The sequence below is a fragment of the Dermacentor andersoni genome, chromosome 8 (assembly GCF_023375885.2).
Source record: "Dermacentor andersoni chromosome 8, qqDerAnde1_hic_scaffold, whole genome shotgun sequence".
Classification (NCBI taxonomy): domain Eukaryota; kingdom Metazoa; phylum Arthropoda; class Arachnida; order Ixodida; family Ixodidae; genus Dermacentor; species Dermacentor andersoni.
The window spans coordinates 151,635,547-151,655,226 of record NC_092821.1 but is presented as its reverse complement, the minus strand read 5'-3'; the positions used below and the strand labels follow the sequence as shown (position 1 = coordinate 151,655,226).

General features: G+C 43.6%; 1 protein-coding gene across 2 annotated transcripts in view; it reads right to left on the bottom strand.

The window, feature by feature from the left end:
* LOC126525479 (ras-related protein Rab-37-like) overlaps nt 1-19,680 on the bottom strand; it is a 160,802-nt gene that overhangs the window by 13,988 nt on the left and 127,134 nt on the right. For both annotated transcript variants that reach the window (XM_072290064.1, XM_072290065.1), the window contains exon 8: nt 5,991-6,154. In XM_072290064.1, the coding sequence (XP_072146165.1) occupies nt 5,991-6,154 (164 nt within the window). The remainder of the gene's footprint in view (nt 1-5,990; nt 6,155-19,680) is intronic.

The following is a 19,680-nucleotide window of genomic DNA, read 5'->3' as shown; positions in this document are numbered from 1 at the left end:
ATGACAAAGAATTGGCGTTTCTTGAATGCACAGATAGTGGTTCTTGCTCCTGATCTACCTTGCCTTGTCACAAATGAACGATGAGTGGTGACTTTTAGTTTTTGTTCTTTCTCATATTAGCTCTGTTAGAAACTTTGCAAAGTGGCAGTTCAACTGTGATCACATGTACGAGAATGCCTATATGTAAATGTGTATATACACACACCCTTCTTAATAAACCATCAGTTGGAAGTCAGCGCTTGTGTTTGTTCATTCTTACTTTCTGTCCATTGTCTGCTGTTGCTCTGTTTTGACAAATGAAACTTAGTGGAACCTTGTAACAACTCAAAGGAAAAACTGTACAGTGCTCAGCGATTGAAATGCGATACTCAGACAGCATGGCAGCCAGCACTTTTTTACACCACCGTTGGACGCTGGGGACATTGAGCTGATGCACTTTTGTGTCACATGAAAACGAGAGTCAATTTGACGCATCGTGATGCAATTGGGCCCATTCAGCAATCACCCAGCACTCACCAGTGGCGCAAGAACCACCACAGTATCACATTTCAGTTGCTGAGCACTGTACCTGGTGAATGCCCATGCCTGAGCAAACACTGCACTGCATGTCACACAATAGATGCAGGCCTGCATATTGCAACTTTACCCTACAGGCAAATTTTAACAGCCAGTTCACTTATCAGCAGTTGACATACAGTAACACTTGGCAAGCTCTCAATATCAACAGGAAGCTAGAACCAATTTTCTTTTTTTTTTAAATATGGCCAATCAAGCAGCAGTTGAAAGTATCAAATTCACCAATGCCCTCAGGTTGCATGGCTATGCAATCAGGGCTCCACAGTAAGTACAGCAGGTTTTGCAAATTAAACCAATGGCAAAGGAGAATGAAGTAGAACAGACTTGCACATCATCAACACATCTTACAAAAAAGAAAAAGAGAAAAAGATGAGACTATCATTCAATGGAGCAAACTTACCCTTCTAAAAACAAGTGTACCCTGGAGCTATGCACATGGTTGCCATTGGTTGTATAACTCAGTACCCATATTGCATGACAAAGCAAGCAAAAATACATGTCAAGTTAAAGTGACCCTGCAATTCTAAAGTAAAGGAAATTTGTAATGCAAGAGAAAAGGAACAAAAGGAAGACATGGCTATCAGTGTCAAATTAGTTACACGCAGACAGTGAGAGAAAGATAAAACTGTAAAAGCAATTGCCATATTTGGGAACTTGGGACACTGCCATGCCAACTGGCCAAAATTCTGAAGGAAGTTATGCCTGGAGCTCCTTGGACATCAACACTTGTCCTTGGAAGTGCATTGGCTCGAACAGAGGTCAATGCTTTGAAATTGTAACACTTATGCAGATTCTGGTGCAGTCCTTATTGGGGTCATTACAAGGCTCACCCCTTGCATTCTTTGAGCCCATTCATAGCCATCTGCTGCATTGCTTCTTAACCTTAATCTTATGCAACTGCTCCAATGCTACACTTTGTGACATTAAGACACAACACAATATACTGCTTAGTCATACCTACAAGCATTGCTTTCTTGATCTTAACATGATTAAATGTTTGTCCTCAGAAGTGCATTAGCTCCTACAGAGGTCAATGCTTTGACACTCTAATACTTATGTGGACTCTGGTGCAGCTCTTATCTGGGTCATTACAAGCCTCACCCCTTGCAGGCCTTGAGCCTGTGAATAACCATCTGCTGGACTGCTTCTCAACCTCAATCTTATGCAAGTGCCCAATACTGCACTTCGCGACATTAAGAAACAGCACAAAATTTTGCTTAGTCAAACCTACAAGCATTGCTTCCTTGCTCTCAGCATGCTTAAATGTCTGAACCTCAGACATATTTTAGGTCAGCAAAGGGTACACCAAAACCAAGGCACAGCCTTGAGGAGTTTCCACATGAAGTTGTTTTTGACCAATATTTGTTACGATCAAGCACCTTCATCATCGTCCCTGGGAAGCCCTCCTGTAGCACATTCAGAGTTGACGTCCACTTTGCTTCCCTGCTGAGCTTCTGTGGTATCAGCTTCTTCTGCATCCTCCTTTGATCCAACGTCCAGTCTGCCATTCACATGAGTTTCATTTGTGCTAAGTCGTTCAGCACCATTTTGAGAACATGTGCTGATCTTGCCATTCTGCAGAGATTCAGCGACACTAACTTGTATTGCACCACCTACACAGCTGGTGTCTGCCTGTCCATTCAGCTGATTTTGACAGGCATCCCCTCTGACAACTGCCTTCACACAGGCACTAACAGGTTTGCCTGTGAAGCTGCACTGATTATCCGGAGCCTTGCACTGGTTTTGGGCACACGCATTAGCATGAGACGACGATGAAACTGGTGGCTTCATCTTGCTGCACTACTCTGAGAAAAGAAAAAGAAAATGAACAAGGAAAAAGAAATCAAATGAGCAACTTTTGCAAGTGAAATCAGTAGAATTGACACAAAACAGTGCGAATGATAATTTTTGCACCAGAAAGATGGCAGACTGCTCATTTTCTTTTGGACATACACGGAAGCTATGATCACATATGCTTAATTTTCTCAAACCTGTGCATTGTTTCTTTGGTCAAAGTGGGCAAAGATGCTTAAATTCAAAGCAAATAAAATGGCATTACAGAACTTCAGCAAGAAATATTGTTCTCCAACAAAGAAACTGAAAAGTAAGCTGTCATTTTCACTGAATGAAAAAATATTGATTGGCTAGGCAAATTACTACCAACCTTCATATTTGCCTTCAATTACTCGCTCATTACGTTGTTTGACTAATGCACCAAGATTACCAGCAGCAAAACAGTTAAGGAAGAAATCAAACTGACAGGGAAGATGCCAAAATTAAATATGAGGTTTACAAACGGTACAACTGTGAAAAATAAAGAAGGCAAAACGAAAATGCAACTGCACATGTGTGTAAGCTCAGGCTTTCAGTGATGTAATGTGCCTCCTTCTTTGAGATACAAATTGAAGGAATGCTGATGCTGGCCAGTGTTCCTCCTTCGAAGGTGGCACGTTACCTCAGTCAAGTTTTGGTTGACATGAATGTGCATTAGCATTTTAGTGATAGCGACCATTTGTTTATTTCCATGCCTGCCAACAGCTGTAAAGCCTTTGTGACAGGCCACTAGTAAATACAAGAGCCTATGAACAGCATTTCCACCAATATACCATGCTAAAGTAGATATACCAGGCATGAGTATGTATAAGAAACTTAAGAAAAAGAAGCATTTTCTGAATTCAGTTACATCAAGCATGCTGTGTGCAAACTTTGCAGAGACAATTAAAGATAACAATGTCAGACGAACTGGCATTGTATACCTGCTGCAGCCGGGTCATAGGGCAAGTTAGAGAAAGATTAGGGTAAAACATATCAAAACACCTGCTGGTTTTCAGTGATGGATCCTGAAATTGCAATTATACAGATGCTTGAAGTATATTTGTGCTGTCACCATGTTGTCCTGCAATCAATGGCACATGCTTGGCCAGAGCACGAATGATTAAAAGGCCTGCAGAGACGTGGCGTGTGTTTGCATCCAAAAGCAACGAAGCCGAATGGATACATCTTACTGCTCCACTTAATAGGTTCTGCTGGAGCCAGCGCAGTGTTCTGGCTTCCACTGCTGGCATTGGTGCAGTGTGCACACACGCTAATATTTATGCTGAGCAGCTGTGTGCATACCATGCCATGGTGAACGTCAAGCTAAATTTATGCAATCCTTTCTCTGGATGCTGACCAATGCCGGCAGTTTTCCTATGGTCTCATTTAATGCACCATCGGGGTGGGACGCCTGCACTGTTGCTGGCACACTCATTCCACCAGTGATCCAGGACACGCACAGCACAATGTTAAACCTTGCTATCACTTTCAATGCTTTGCCTTCTTCTCTGCCTCCAACTGTAATACTTTTGTAAATCTAATTTGCAAGCGCAGCCTCATTCCTGGCCAATTTCTTCCTTGGATTTTTTGATGCTGAAAATCTTTGTGTACTACTTGGCCAACCTACTAACCTGCCTTACAGTCACTGTAATGTGAGAAACTGACTCTAGTAACCTATGCAGTCTGATGCCAAATGAGACAATGTGCTGCGAGGCAAACCTTTCCTATCATCATATGTTCGAAAGTTTTGATGATCCATAAACATTTGATTAACCCTTTAACCACCTATGTTGAGCTGTACTCATCATGGGAGTTTGTACCAATATCACCAATGATGACTAGCATTCGTTGAGCTCAATGTTGTGCTGCTCGCACTGCCAAACACGAGTTACGGTCAGCATGAGGTAAAGCTGCCCTCAAAAGCTGCTTTCCTATGATTTTTTAAAATTTTTGTGTTAATTCTAACTAGAAACCAATCGAGTAATATATTTTCAGAATCAGAATGACGAGAAACTTTGTATGTTCTTCTGGAATTATTTTAGTGGTTAAAGGGTTACTGTAGCATGCTGCTGACACCAGCTATTATACTGATAGTTGCATTGTGGTTCATTGCACAGAACACTCAAGCAAAACAATGTTTCAAGACATGCATATTGTCCTTAAGGAAAAAACGTAAGGCAACACACGAGATTACCAGTTTTGCTCATCCACGAAAATAGTCAAGTGTGCATAAACCATCCATGAGTATATACCAGACAGATATAAGGTTTTTTTTACAGTATGCAATGCATTTTTTCCTATCAAGGTTTTCGCTTCATATGCTTAGTCATCTTTAGAGCTTTTGCTGTTGTTTTCTGGTTGTTTCAAGAATGTGCATACACCATGGTTTACTTTGTGTATAAACTTTTGGTCACAGCTGCAAGTCATAACACTCGTCCCACATGCCTGTTTTCAGTTTGTATTTGGTCATGCACTGCCCAAGTTACCATACAAATACGGAACAAGTCCACTTGTTGGTTGTATTTAGGAAATTGTTCTAATTGAGCTTGTTTACAATGGTGTACCTATTAAATTGTTTAACATCAATAGGTCCACTTTGAAAACAAAAAGTGCATGCTCTTGCACACCCTGTCTGAGAAAACAGGCATTCTCAACCAAGGGGTGCTTACATTCAAGAAGAGTATATTTGCCTAAATCAAGCATGGCTTCCCTTAATGTGATAACGAAATTGGCAAGCTTAAGAAAACTTCACGGCTGCACACCGAGAGCTTTGTTTGTTTGGTATTCTTTACAAACATATACCTAAGGAGAAAACTGAGCTACCCTCAAACCACAACACATGAATAGTAGACAAGCACAGGCTAGAGCTAACGTTTCGACAAAAGTTGTCTTTTGCAATGCCCGAAGTCAAGTACCCTTGCTGAAACATTGGCTCTAGCCCGAGGCTTCTTCGCCCACTATTCACTACATTATGTTTCCATCTCTCTGTGAACCCTTTGCCATGTCGACGTGTCACATATGCACACACGTCAAAAAGATGGGTGCACAGCCTGGACGCTCTGCACCCATTACAATAGCGAAGACAGTCTACACAAGCAATGCACAGGTTACGTATCCCAAATGGGGATGCACTTTCCGCTAAGGGGGAAAATCGATGAACCTAGAAATGCCAAAGCGTGGCCAAAGGAAAACGTGGCAAGTTGACGCAGCACATGAAGGATCGAGCTAAAATCACGCACCGAATACATGCACTCTAGACCTGTATGCAAAGCCAGTAAAATGATAATGCCCGCGTCGAAACAGTGTCACTTGAGATGCATGGCTGCCTCAACAGGCGCCACGCTGATCAAAGTGTAGTCATGGGCAGCAGCAAGGTGCCTTATCACAGAGCCGAGAAATTATACGCATGACGGCCATTCATTGATACGCATATCCTGAATGACAATGCTGCTTCACGCGAAGACAGAAAACGGGCAGCAACTCTGCCCAGAAAAAGAACCACCGAAGGTCCATCTAAAAAATATGTCGCTTCTTGAACGCACGCTAGACAACAAAATTCACGAACAGAGACCGCGCTTAGCAAAGTACGGAACACGCACGACACGGTGTCTTCCACCCGGAGGTTTCCAGCAGGCACTGCGCTAGCACCAGCGGCACCAGAATCCACTTGCACCCCTTTGCTGCACTGTCACTGTTGTCAAACCCGAACGGACGCTCGCAGTTCTGTGGCTCGTTCCGCTCGTTCGCTTGCAGAGCGCGGGACCTGCGAAAGACCGTCCGAGCTAGGCTAACCCGCGCTTCGTAGTTGCAGAAGTCATGGAGGTTTTTCGCACGTACTCCTAACAAGATTCCTCCTCATCACGCTGACACATTATTTTTTTTATTAAATCAGCAGTTTAATCTCCAAGAAGTCAACGTTTTGTTGATTAGTGTGGTTGATTACGCTACATGCAGATAACAAAAATGATTTTAAAAAAACACGGGGGGGGGGGGGGGGGGGGCAGAGTGGCAAAATTTGCGCGCGCACTACAAGGTAAGTTATGTACCGTGCGGAGAATTTTTCCTTCTTAAGGAATTTTCGGCCGTAATTCTGGACGAAAAGGCAAAAGAGAATCTGCGTTATTGCGTATTGATAGAGTTAATATTATATTGTGAACAAGCCGTCGTATTTAGTATCCACGGTACATCATTTTCATTACACGGCCCCGACTTGGAGTCGGTCAGCTTAGAGTTATAATAGTACTCGTTGTTGAAAAGCCGGTATGCTGTTTGGTACAAAACGTGAACCGCCGTTTATCTCGTCAATATTTGATAAATTTAGCCATTCATAATCTCTCAAAAGCTAAGGGCACCAGCGGTAATTGATGCTAAAGCGCTGACTGCAAGGTTTTGACTAGTGTTGCATATAGCGGGCCGCTTTTTTCGTCGCGACGATAGATGGGATTTCTTACAAGTACTGCTCCAGGAGGGCACATGTATAACCGGCAAACGGAGGCCTCAGGAGCGCACCTGAGATTATAATAAAGGAAGCGGCGCAGGATCTCCAGGGCACCCAAGCGTGGGGATCAAAGCTGGAAGCACGGCGGCCCATAGGTTGGGGCCGCGCGGGCCGTAGTGTGCCAGGGCGTGATCGCACAAGAAATTGGCTGTCCGCGACAGCGGACAGCCGATTTTGTACAGCTCTGGCACACGCAGGCCTCGGCGAGCCCAAACCCACGGACCAGTTCGGGTTCTAGCTTAGTGTCCCCGTTGCCGCTTTGGTGTCCTGGAGGTGCCGGCAATAGTGCGAAATAATGATACGTTGTTACAACTAGTAAAAAACACGATCAACAACCGTAATCACGTCCAGCCGCCAACTTGTGACGCTAAGTTCTGCACTACCGCGGCCCACGACTTCTGCAACACCAGTGAGAACTTTGCCGCGCTGACTATGTGGAAGACATGTCCGGAGAAGGAAAAAGCTTTACTTTCACAGGGCATTTGGACCTCTCAAGCCTGCTGGGTCCCCGCACAATCCCACCGCAGTCAAACGTTTGTGTTTATTTGGAAAGACTGGATGCGCTTTGTAGACGATCGCGATCGCAAGGAAGAAGACGGGACCGGCGCAAACCCGACATGACCGCTGATGCTTGGCATGATGAAGGGAGAACACAAAAGGAAGAGCCCGATGTAGAATAAATGTAGTTTAGAAGAATGCGTTGTTGGGCAAGTTGGTTCATTGTGTTTGGAAAGATTGGATGCACTTTGTGGACGATCACAAGGAAGAAGACGCGACAGGCGCAAACCCGACATGACCACACGTTGTCGCAAACCCGACAACCGCGTCTACAAAGCGCACCCACTCTTTCCAAATACAATGAACCAACTTGCCCAACAACGCATTCTACTAAACTACATTTCTTCTACATCGAGCTCTTCCTTTTGTGTTCTCCCTTCATCATGCCAAGCATCAGCGGTCATGTCGGTTTTGCGTCTGTCCTGTCTTCTTCCGTGTGATCGTCTACAAAGCGCATCCAATCTTTCCAAATACAATGAACCAACTTGCCCAACAACGCATTCTACTAAACTACATTTCTTCTACATCGAGCTCTTCCTTTTGTGTTCTCCCTTCATCATGCCAAGCATCAGCGGTCATGTCGGTTTTGCGTCTGTCCTGTCTTCTTCCGTGTGATCGTCTACAAAGCGCATCCAATCTTTCCAAATACAATGAACCAACTTGCCCAACAACGCATTCTACTAAACTACATTTCTTCTACATCGAGCTCTTCCTTTTGTGTTCTCCCTTCATCATGCCAAGCATCAGCGGTCATGTCGGTTTTGCGTCTGTCCTGTCTTCTTCCGTGTGATCGTCTACAAAGCGCATCCAATCTTTCCAAATACAATGAACCAACTTGCCCAACAACGCATTCTACTAAGCTACATTTCTTCTACATCGAGCTCTTCCTTTTGTGTTCTCCCTTCATCATGCCAAGCATCAGCGGTCATGTCGGTTTTGCGTCTGTCCTGTCTTCTTCCGTGTGATCGTCTACAAAGCGCATCCAATCTTTCCAAATACAATGAACCAACTTGCCCAACAACGCATTCTACTAAACTACATTTCTTCTACATCGAGCTCTTCCTTTTGTGTTCTCCCTTCATCATGCCAAGCATCAGCGGTCATGTCGGTTTTGCGTCTGTCCTGTCTTCTTCCGTGTGATCGTCTACAAAGCGCATCCAATCTTTCCAAATACAATGAACCAACTTGCCCAACAACGCATTCTACTAAACTACATTTCTTCTACATCGAGCTCTTCCTTTTGTGTTCTCCCTTCATCATGCCAAGCATCAGCGGTCATGTCGGTTTTGCGTCTGTCCTGTCTTCTTCCGTGTGATCGTCTACAAAGCGCATCCAATCTTTCCAAATACAATGAACCAACTTGCCCAACAACGCATTCTACTAAACTACATTTCTTCTACATCGAGCTCTTCCTTTTGTGTTCTCCCTTCATCATGCCAAGCATCAGCGGTCATGTCGGTTTTGCGTCTGTCCTGTCTTCTTCCGTGTGATCGTCTACAAAGCGCATCCAATCTTTCCAAATACAATGAACCAGCTTGCCCAACAACGCATTCTACTAAACTACATTTCTTCTACATCGAGCTCTTCCTTTTGTGTTCTCCCTTCATCATGCCAAGCATCAGCGGTCATGTCGGTTTTGCGTCTGTCCTGTCTTCTTCCGTGTGATCGTCTACAAAGCGCATCCAATCTTTCCAAATACAATGAACCAACTTGCCCAACAACGCATTCTACTAAACTACATTTCTTCTACATCGAGCTCTTCCTTTTGTGTTCTCCCTTCATCATGCCAAGCATCAGCGGTCATGTCGGTTTTGCGTCTGTCCTGTCTTCTTCCGTGTGATCGTCTACAAAGCGCATCCAATCTTTCCAAATACAATGAACCAACTTGCCCAACAACGCATTCTACTAAACTACATTTCTTCTACATCGAGCTCTTCCTTTTGTGTTCTCCCTTCATCATGCCAAGCATCAGCGGTCATGTCGGTTTTGCGCCTGTCCTGTCTTCTTCCGTGTGATCGTCTACAAAGCGCATCCAATCTTTCCAAATACAATGAACCAACTTGCCCAACAACGCATTCTACTAAACTACATTTCTTCTACATCGAGCTCTTCCTTTTGTGTTCTCCCTTCATCATGCCAAGCATCAGCGGTCATGTCGGTTTTGCGTCTGTCCTGTCTTCTTCCGTGTGATCGTCTACAAAGCGCATCCAATCTTTCCAAATACAATGAACCAACTTGCCCAACAACGCATTCTACTAAACTACATTTCTTCTACATCGAGCTCTTCCTTTTGTGTTCTCCCTTCATCATGCCAAGCATCAGCGGTCATGTCGGTTTTGCGTCTGTCCTGTCTTCTTCCGTGTGATCGTCTACAAAGCGCATCCAATCTTTCCAAATACAATGAACCAACTTGCCCAACAACGCATTCTACTAAACTACATTTCTTCTACATCGAGCTCTTCCTTTTGTGTTCTCCCTTCATCATGCCAAGCATCAGCGGTCATGTCGGTTTTGCGCCTGTCCTGTCTTCTTCCGTGTGATCGTCTACAAAGCGCATCCAATCTTTCCAAATACAATGAACCAACTTGCCCAACAACGCATTCTACTAAACTACATTTCTTCTACATCGAGCTCTTCCTTTTGTGTTCTCCCTTCATCATGCCAAGCATCAGCGGTCATGTCGGTTTTGCGTCTGTCCTGTCTTCTTCCGTGTGATCGTCTACAAAGCGCATCCAATCTTTCCAAATACAATGAACCAACTTGCCCAACAACGCATTCTACTAAACTACATTTCTTCTACATCGAGCACTTCCTTTTGTGTTCTCCCTTCATCATGCCAAGCATCAGCGGTCATGTCGGTTTTGCGTCTGTCCTGTCTTCTTCCGTGTGATCGTCTACAAAGCGCATCCAATCTTTCCAAATACAATGAACCAACTTGCCCAACAACGCATTCTACTAAACTACATTTCTTCTACATCGAGCTCTTCCTTTTGTGTTCTCCCTTCATCATGCCAAGCATCAGCGGTCATATCGGTTTTGCGCCTGTCCTGTCTTCTTCCGTGTGATCGTCTACAAAGCGCATCCAATCTTTGCAAATACAATGAACCAACTTGCCCAACAACGCATTCTGCTAAACTACGTTCGTGTTTATGCATGACGATGGCAGCCCGGCTGGCGGCGATTTACCTTGCCTGGTCCGCGGAAGCGTATACAGAAAGCCACATTGGAAAGATACCTCCGACCGAGACGTCGCACATAAACCGTAAAAACCGCGCGTAATGTTGTTGAACATAGCTTTCTTCACCTAATAATCACGTTTGCCGATAAGATACCTTCCTCGTATAATATAGGGTGGCCCAGCTAACTTTACCCAGAGTTTAAAACTATGCGAATGCGACGTAGCTGGACAGGACTAAGGTAGTGTTGTTTGCCGTCGATTGGAAATACTAAAATTATTTCTTTCATTCCACATAATTAAATAATTAGTCTTAATTAATTATTCAGCTTCTCAAATATTATAATTAGATTAAAAGCGTCAAGGAGAAAATTGTAGAGCGACATGAAAAACTCCCGACACAGCTTTCTGTTGCTCAATACGTGCAACATGAAAGTGTTTTTACGAGCGTGAAAGAAGCCCTCAAATGTCTGCAAATTTGCCGCGCGACTTGCCGCTCGAGGCACTTTGCGTGTATTCGCAGGCTTCTTTCACTCTCGGAAAAACACTTCTATCTAGCACGTATTAAGCAACAGAAAGCTGTATGGGGAGTTTTTCATGTTGCTCTACAATTTTCTCATTAACACCTATCAAATAATTATAATATTTGAGACGTTGATTAATCAATTAGGACTAATTGTGTAGTTAGCTAGAATGAAAAAAAATAATCTGAGTCCAAGCGACGGCAAACATGATTACCTTGGTTCTGTCCAGCCACGTGGAATTCGCATATTTTTAAGCCCTGGCTAAAGTCAGCTGGGACACCCTGTGTATTACAGCTATGTGTGTGTGTAGCACAGAAGGCAGGGAATTTTGGTGCCTAGAAATGGGAATTATTCTCTCCCATTATATAACCTTTATAACCTTTCTGAAACGGTACAGATACTCAAGGTGATGATGACGATCTTGACAAATGACAAGTGTTAGATTGTTTTCGAGTGCCAGTAACAGTCAGCTAACGTTGGTAACAGCGCAGTCTCAGACGTTCTTTTTAGCCGAAGTACCCAAACGGAACTGCGGGTCTTTTGCGGCTGTGCCATGGTGTTCCTCCAAGCACAGAAAACAATTTTAACCAGCGGGCTCCTTTCGGACGCGTTCTACACGTAAGCAAAGCAACAAGGTCAAGATTACTGCGCACCTAACAACGCTTGCATGAAGTTGTGCGTTTCGCCACCTGCTGTGCCAACGAGGAAACAACTTCCTCTTATTCGCTGTTGAAAGGCTACATCGAAGGTGTGAAAAGAAAGGTCACCAATACAGCGACAGGTTGAACGTATTTCGCGATTAACGAAACGGGAATGAACTGCACTCCGGCATTACAATTCGGTACTCACGTGCGTCCGGAGCAACTGGAAGGAACGTCCAAGAACGGAGGCGTTGTAAGCGTTCGGACGACAATGCGTACTCGTATCCGAGTGCAATTGTGGAGGGAGACGCCGCGTAGGCCGCCTCGCCGCGTCGCTGGTCGCGTCTCACAGCTATATGTGGCGTTCCAGAACGCTGCAGCAGGCAACTATGCCTGGCACTGTCCTCTTTCGAACGATCGTTCAAACAAAGAACCTTACGTGAATCAAAGTTGCAGCTTCGATGATGGTCACAGCTGCGAAGTTGTATTATCAGCATAAGTTAACACGCGAACAAGTGGCAAACGACTGGAATGCGCGTCCTTGCGTTTGCAGGTTCGCAGACATTTGTAAGATTAAATTATGCTTAGAAACCGGCAGTGCTTGCGCGTCACACACCTGTGTAATTACACGCAACAGCCAGGTGTCAATCCAGGTCAGCTTCTTTCTGTTCGCGTTTCAACGTATGCTGATGGTAACACGCATGGTAAATGTCAGTCTCGACCAGCGACATGCATCAAACAACAATAGATGAGAGTAAAATGACTGCCAGGGATTCAAGAAGCGTATTTTGGTCGTGAATTGGCGGGGGGGGGGGGGGGGGGGGGGGGCGGGGGAGTGGCCTACTAAGGCTCATCTCGTCCGCGCATACTCTGTAAAGCATAAGCAGCAGGAGTGTCTGAGCGGGAAAAAAATAAAAGAAATTGCTGGCTCTCCCGTGATAGAAAGTAGATGTAAGCATGAAATGGCAACCCGCAAGGCAGACTGGTTGGAGATGATAGTAGCCACCATCTTAAAATGGGTGTGGTGCATGTTCGTAATGCCACACGTCCCACCACAACGCACCACGCTATACTGTGCACTGGTCCGCAGCCTAGCTATGGTAGGAGACAACTTAAATAAACAGCAATTGGCAACCAAGGCACACGGACAGCGTGGTTGCGTTACTCCGCTAGCCAATCACAGAAGCAAACTAAGTCGTCGTCATCCGACGTTTTCAAAATGGCGTCGTACTTAATTGATACCTCCGGAGCGTCTGCTGTTCGTGAAGAGTCTTTTCATCGGCGGAAGCGACGAGGTGGGCAACTGACATGGATCATGTGTATGGAGTCTGAGCATTTCACTCTTCAAAAGTCCACGGTACAGTTGATTTCACTGCTGACACCTTTTCACTCATTGAACTTCAATGGCAACTGAAGTGAAACTTGAAAGTAAATAGTTGCTGCAAAGCAAGCATTTAATTTCAGTTCAATAAATAATTAGGCTTTCACTGTTCCTCTATAATAGACGAGTGAAAAGGTATAAAATTACGCGCTTATAATTTTATTTCTGTGGTTGCCGGCTTATTTAGGTAACAGGGAAAGTTTGAAGTACGAACTATTTGCAGTCTCGCGGAGGAGCAGTGGCTGGCGGTTATAAAGGCGTGGGCAGAGCTCCACTGCAGATTTGAGTTTTATCCGGTTATTGAGCAAAAACGGCTGAAGACGGCAGGATAGATAGCGAAAGACGCCAGCGGGACAGAGCGCACTGCCCAGCTAGAAGAAAAGCGCCTACAGGAGGCGCCACGCAGCGTGGTGCCATCTCTCGAGGCGACGCAAAACCCGCGCCACGAAACTCGACAAACCTTAAAGGGACACTAAAGTGAAAAATGATTTCTTCTGCATCAGTAAATTACCGTTCTACAACACCAAAAACAATGCTCTTACAACAATACGACGTTTGGTAAGCCAGAAAAAGCGCAAGAACGAAATACGGGTGGCGACGCCTACTTAAGTTCCCACACCTGGGGGCTGTGACGTCTTTGATTTTGATGACATCTTCTAGGGCCTACTAATTATATATAGCGGTACAGATTGACTACATTGTGTTCTAAAGAAACCAAATATTAAACATGGGAAGTTTCGGGAATCTTTATTCAGCCAACGCGGCCCAAATGCGAAAACATACTTTGGAATCCCTGACGTCACGCTGACGTACCGGCGCTGGGGTTTCGGTGCGAAATTCAAATACTGATACTTGGACCTTCATTTTATTTATTTATTTATTTATTTATTTATTTATTTACATGTACCTTACAGGCCTTCGAGAAGGCATAGTGTAAGGGGGGAAATACGGTAACATATTAGTATGGAGTCGGGAAAGAAATAAACATCAGCATAATGAAAGGAGTACGCACAGAACATGGAAAATTAATACGTTAGCAAATACAATATGTAGAGCAATAACAATAAATGGTAAACAATAACATAATAGCATAATAACATCGTAAACGTTTTTGCATGTTATACAGTAGTAAGTATTGTAAAAAAAAAATGGGAGCACTGAAATTCTTTAACATTGTAGAAAAAATGCAAGAAAATTACAAAAGACATGACGTGTTTAGACGGTTGAAACGGCATATTGATTGGTTAGCAGATTGCGAAATGCAGTGTGTTTAGTTTGGCATGCAATGGTATCTGGCAGTGCGTTCCATAAGCGGACCGCACGGGGCAAAGCTGAAAAATTAAAAGCGTGCGTGTTGCCATAAATTCGGGTGTAGCTGAACTGATTGTTCAGTCGTTGTGACGTCGAGGATGCTTTCTTCAGGTTTGATAATGTTAGGCCAACTGTGTGAACAAATCTATGAAATAATAATAGAAGGGAAATATCACGGCGAGTAGTTAGTGGTTGCAACGAAAGATCGATTTTTATTTGGGTTACACTTGACTGGTTACTATAATTTTTAGAAATGAAACGGCTCGCTCTATTCTGGATGCTCTCCAGGAGTTCGATGAGGTAATTTTGATGAGGAGACCATATACAAGAGGCGTACTCAATTTGTGGCCGTACAATAGTTACGTAAGCTAGTTTTCGTAGCGGTGAAGGCGCACTTCTTAAGTTGCGGCGCAGATATCCTAATGATCTGGAGGCGTTAGCTGAAATGGAGGTGATGTGTTTAGTCCATGAAAGATTGTGTGTAAGGAGCACTCCTAAGTACTTATATTCTGTGGTGTGGTCAACTATGATAGAATCCAGATGATAAGAAAAGTGAGAGTTAACAGTTTTTCGAGAAAAGGAAACTACTTTGCACTTCGACACGTTTAGGGACATGAACCACGTAGCACACCAATCACTGATATGTGCAAGATCATCTTGGAGTGCCGCGTGGTCAGAGGGACAGTTAATCGAACGGTATACAATGCAGTCGTCAGCAAATAATCGTACAGAAGATGATATATTGTTAGGTAAGTCGTTAATGTAAATTAAAAAGAGAAGAGGACCAAGTACACTGCCTTGAGGTACACCAGAGGTGACGTCAGAGAGCCCAGAGGAAAAGTTAGCAACAACAGTGAACTGTTCGCGATTAGTAAGAAAGTTACGAATCCATGATAGGGTTAGTGAGTCGAGTTTAATTGCTGAGAGCTTTGATATCAGGCGACTATGGGCTACGCGATCGAATGCTTTTGAGAAATCTAAAAGATGCAGTCAATTTGTTTGTTACTGTTCATATCGAAGTGTAAGTCTGACCTGAATTCTAGTAGTTGGGTTTCGCAAGAAAATCCTTTTCGGAAACCATGCTGTTTCGGGTAAAAAAAGTTATTACATTCAAGATGAGAATATATATGGGATGCGATAATGTGTTCCAACATTTTGCAGCAAATGCATGTTAGTGATATAGGACGGTAATTATCACTAGAACTCTTGTTACCTTTCTTAAAGACAGGAACTACTTTTGCTATCTTCCAGTCTGTAGGAAGTATACCAGTTGTAAGCGATTGGTTAAAAAGGTGTAGCAGAATTTTGCTTGATACTAGTATTGTGTTTTTTAGTATTTTAGAATTTATACCATCTATACCAGAGGATGAAGACATTTTAAGGTTATCTATAAGATCGGCTACGCCTTTTAAAGTGATAGTGATGGGTGACATGTACTGGAAATCAAAATCGGGAACAAAAGGTATGTTACAACTATCTTCTCTTGTAAAGATGGATGTGAAAAATGAGTTGAATACTGTCGGACATTGACTGTCAGGAATAGGTGTGTTGTTTTTATCCTGCAATGAAATATTACTGCCTTTATTACTAGGGTTAACTATGTTCCAGAATTTTCTTGGATTGCTTGTAAGAATTTTTTGAAATGACTGCCTGCAGGGTTCTCAAACAATGCTTCATTAGTCTAAACTGATCTATTGCTACGCTTTAGTGTCCATTTAAGAACTCGGAAGTGATATTTTTTGTAACTTGTTTCAGCAGTAACTAGCGTATGTTATGCGGTCTTGTACAAAGATTTGGGGGCCAGAGACCGCATTATCCTAAGTTTCGACTGGTTACCCGGATGTTCTCGGTGGAGAGCACGGATTTTGGCTCAAGGCCACTTGAAGGTCGCCGACAACGGGAGCGAAGTGTGTGTGAAGTGCGGAAGCTGTTCACATGGTAGAGCTGAGAAGAGCGTGTTTATATGTATAGCATCATCACCAGCCCATTTTGTGTCCACTGCAGGACGAGGGCCTCTCCCTGCGATCTAACTGTATGTATATATATATATATATATATATATATATATATATATATATATATATATATATATATATATATATATATATATATATATATATATATATATATAAACGAGATGAAAGGAGGTTAACTGAGTGGCCCGATTTTTATTAGTCATATCATAAGAAGCCAACAAACACTCACACCGAGGACAATTCACATTTTGAATCCGGCAACATTTATGCCTTCAGGTAGCATGTGTGGGTTTATTGACCGGTTGCCTTCACCCAAAAAGATCACGTTCGCGTCACACCTGCGGCAGAAAGGATGTTCTACGTCCGCCGCCAAGGTCTGTGAGCGGTGGCGCTGGCTAACACTCCCAAGGTTTGTGGGGATGCGTGACTTTCACGCGTCCCGTGATATGTTGTTTCCCCGCATAGATCTCGTCTCCTGTAATACGGCTTCGCCGCGTGGCTTGATGCCCGCCGCAGTCGGTGTGGTTGAAGCGCATCGCGAGTGTGGCTCTGCTAACGCCACCTAACAGCGGGGTTACTTGGGCGCGGAAAGGAGAAGGCTCTTCCTCTTTGGCTCGGATTCGGCAGCGGCACGGACGTCCCGCGCGTGCGCCGATCCATGCTTCTGCGAGACCCTTTCGCTAGGAACTGAGGTTAAACAGCGCGAAAAAGACGAGGACACAAGGAAACAAATACTACAGACAAGCGCTGACTGCCAACTGGAAGTTTATTCGAAATTCACCGGACATTTATACCTTTTTCAGCATAGGCATGCGCACATCAGTCGCAAAAACATCTGCAAATCAACAACATTATAATCTTTCTTCCAAAAATGTTATTTCTTTTCTCGACAAGGCAAGAGAGGGAGTGCTTACACATTTATATCCTTCCTTTCTAATGTGAAATGCCTCAACTATTTCCCTTTCCCTCTTACCCTTTCCTTTCCCTATGAATTTTGTCTTTTCAAATATGGGGGTGCAGTGACACTTGTTACAGTGTCCGGCTAAATGACTGCCATAGCGATTCCTTAGGTTACTGCTGTGCTGACAAGCTCTTTCATTGAAGCACTGTCCCATTTGACCTATATAAGATTTTCCACAGCTGAGCGGTATCTGATAGATGACGTTACACCTGCACTCAGTGAAACGAGTTTTGTGATTTGTGGTGCACAGGTGCCTTTCGCGCTTGTTCATATACGATTATATATCGAGGACAGCTTACATGGGGCACTGAAAACCAAATTTATATTATGTCTATTGGAAACTTTCTTCAGATTATGTGACAACTTTGTGTAGGTATGGCCCCACGTGCGCTTGTCGTTTGTCTTTCTTTTCTTTTTGGAAAGTATCGAAACTTATTTTCTCTTTTTGCAAAATGGCTTCGCATACTGAAGTGATCACAGAACTGGGAAAGCCTGCGTTCTGTAATCGCGCTATCTGATTTAAAAAACTTTGATCGCACTCATGCTCACACGACTTACTAAGTGCTGCCTTAATGCACGTTGTTGCTATGCCTCTCTTAATCAATTTAGAGTGTGCGCTGTCGTAGCGCAACAAGGTTTTCTTAGATCTGGGATGATATCCCCAGCATACGTGCTCGTCCAAAGAAAAACAGAGGTTAATATCTAGAAACTGAATACGGTTGTTAATTGGCAATTGATACGTGAACTTAAGTCCTCCCGATGAGTTGATGAGCAAGTCCAAAATTTATTCGACCGCGTCATGAAAATGCATACAGGTATCTTTCTCCATAACAATTAAGTAGTCGTCAAGATATCTAAACACTCGCGTTACAGGCATGTCCACCAACTTAGCAGAAATTACATTGTCAACCGAGGAAGAAAAGATGTCATATAAAATGGGGGCTATGGCTGATCCTATACAGATGCCAGTGCGTTGGATCTAGAATTGGCCATCATAATTAACAGCAGTTGAATGAAGATAAAAGTCTTTAAAAGCGTTAAAAAATTGTCGCTGTTGACACCTACGGAATTCTGAAAATTAACTTCTCCGAAATCTTCTATCCTATCGCGCACAGCCCACATCAAACCATCTCGCGGCACACAATGATATAAGTCCTCTACATCTACTGAGAGAGAGAGAGAGAAGTTTAATGATACGAAATGCTGAGAGGTCGGCCTGAGGTATATTCCTCTAGCCAGCTACTCGGCTGGCTACTGAAAATGCGGTTAGTGCAGTTCCCTGGTCTTCATTTATGGCCAAGATGACTTCTTCAGAGCTTCTTACCAGGAAAGGGTCATTTATCTGCAACTTCTAGAGATGGCCTTGCAGAACTTATCCTACATGACATTGCCATGACGTCTTCTCGGACACAATAACCCTAAAAGGGTATTCAGGCTTGTGGGCTTTGCAAGTGAAGAAAACATCAAGGAACTCCGTCTCCTCTTTGTTCACAAGCTGCCGTTCCGCTTTGTTCACAAGCTGCCGTAACAAGTCTAGGTGCAAGTCTTTGAGTAGCTTCAGGGCGGCCTTCTTTTGCTTTTTCGGGTCGAAAGGAACAGTTTTGAAATTCTTAATAATAGCTTGCTTGGATTTCTGGTTCATAAGGTTTTTAGGCAGAACAACAAAACCGCCTTCTTTATCTGCCAGTAGTACTTCAAGCTCATCATTCTTTAGCTTCTTTACAATTTTCTCTCTGGTCTATGGGAGGCATACCGATTACAGAACGCAGGCTTTCCCAGTTCTGTGATCACTTCAGATGCGAAGCCATTTTACAGAAAGAGAAAGGAAGTTCCGATACTTCCCAAAAAGAAAAAAAAGACAAAAGAAAAGCGCACGTGGTGCCATACCTACACAAGTTGTCACACAATCTGAAAAAAGTTTCCAATAGACAATTTGATTTTCAGTGCCCCGTGTAAGTTGTCCACGATATGTAATCGTATGAACAAGCGCGAAAGGCACCTGTGCACCACAAATCACAAAACTCGTTTCACTGAGTGCAGGTGCAACGTCATCTTTCAGATACCGCTCAGCTGTGGAAAATCTTATATAGGTCAAACTGGACAATGCTTCAATGAAAGAGCTCGTCAGAACAGCTGTAACTTAAAGAATGGCTATGGCAGTCATTTAGCCGGACACTGTAACAAGTGTCACTGCACCCCCATATTTGAAAAGACAAAATTCATAGGGAAAGGAAATGGTAAGAGGGAAAGGGAAATAGTAGAGG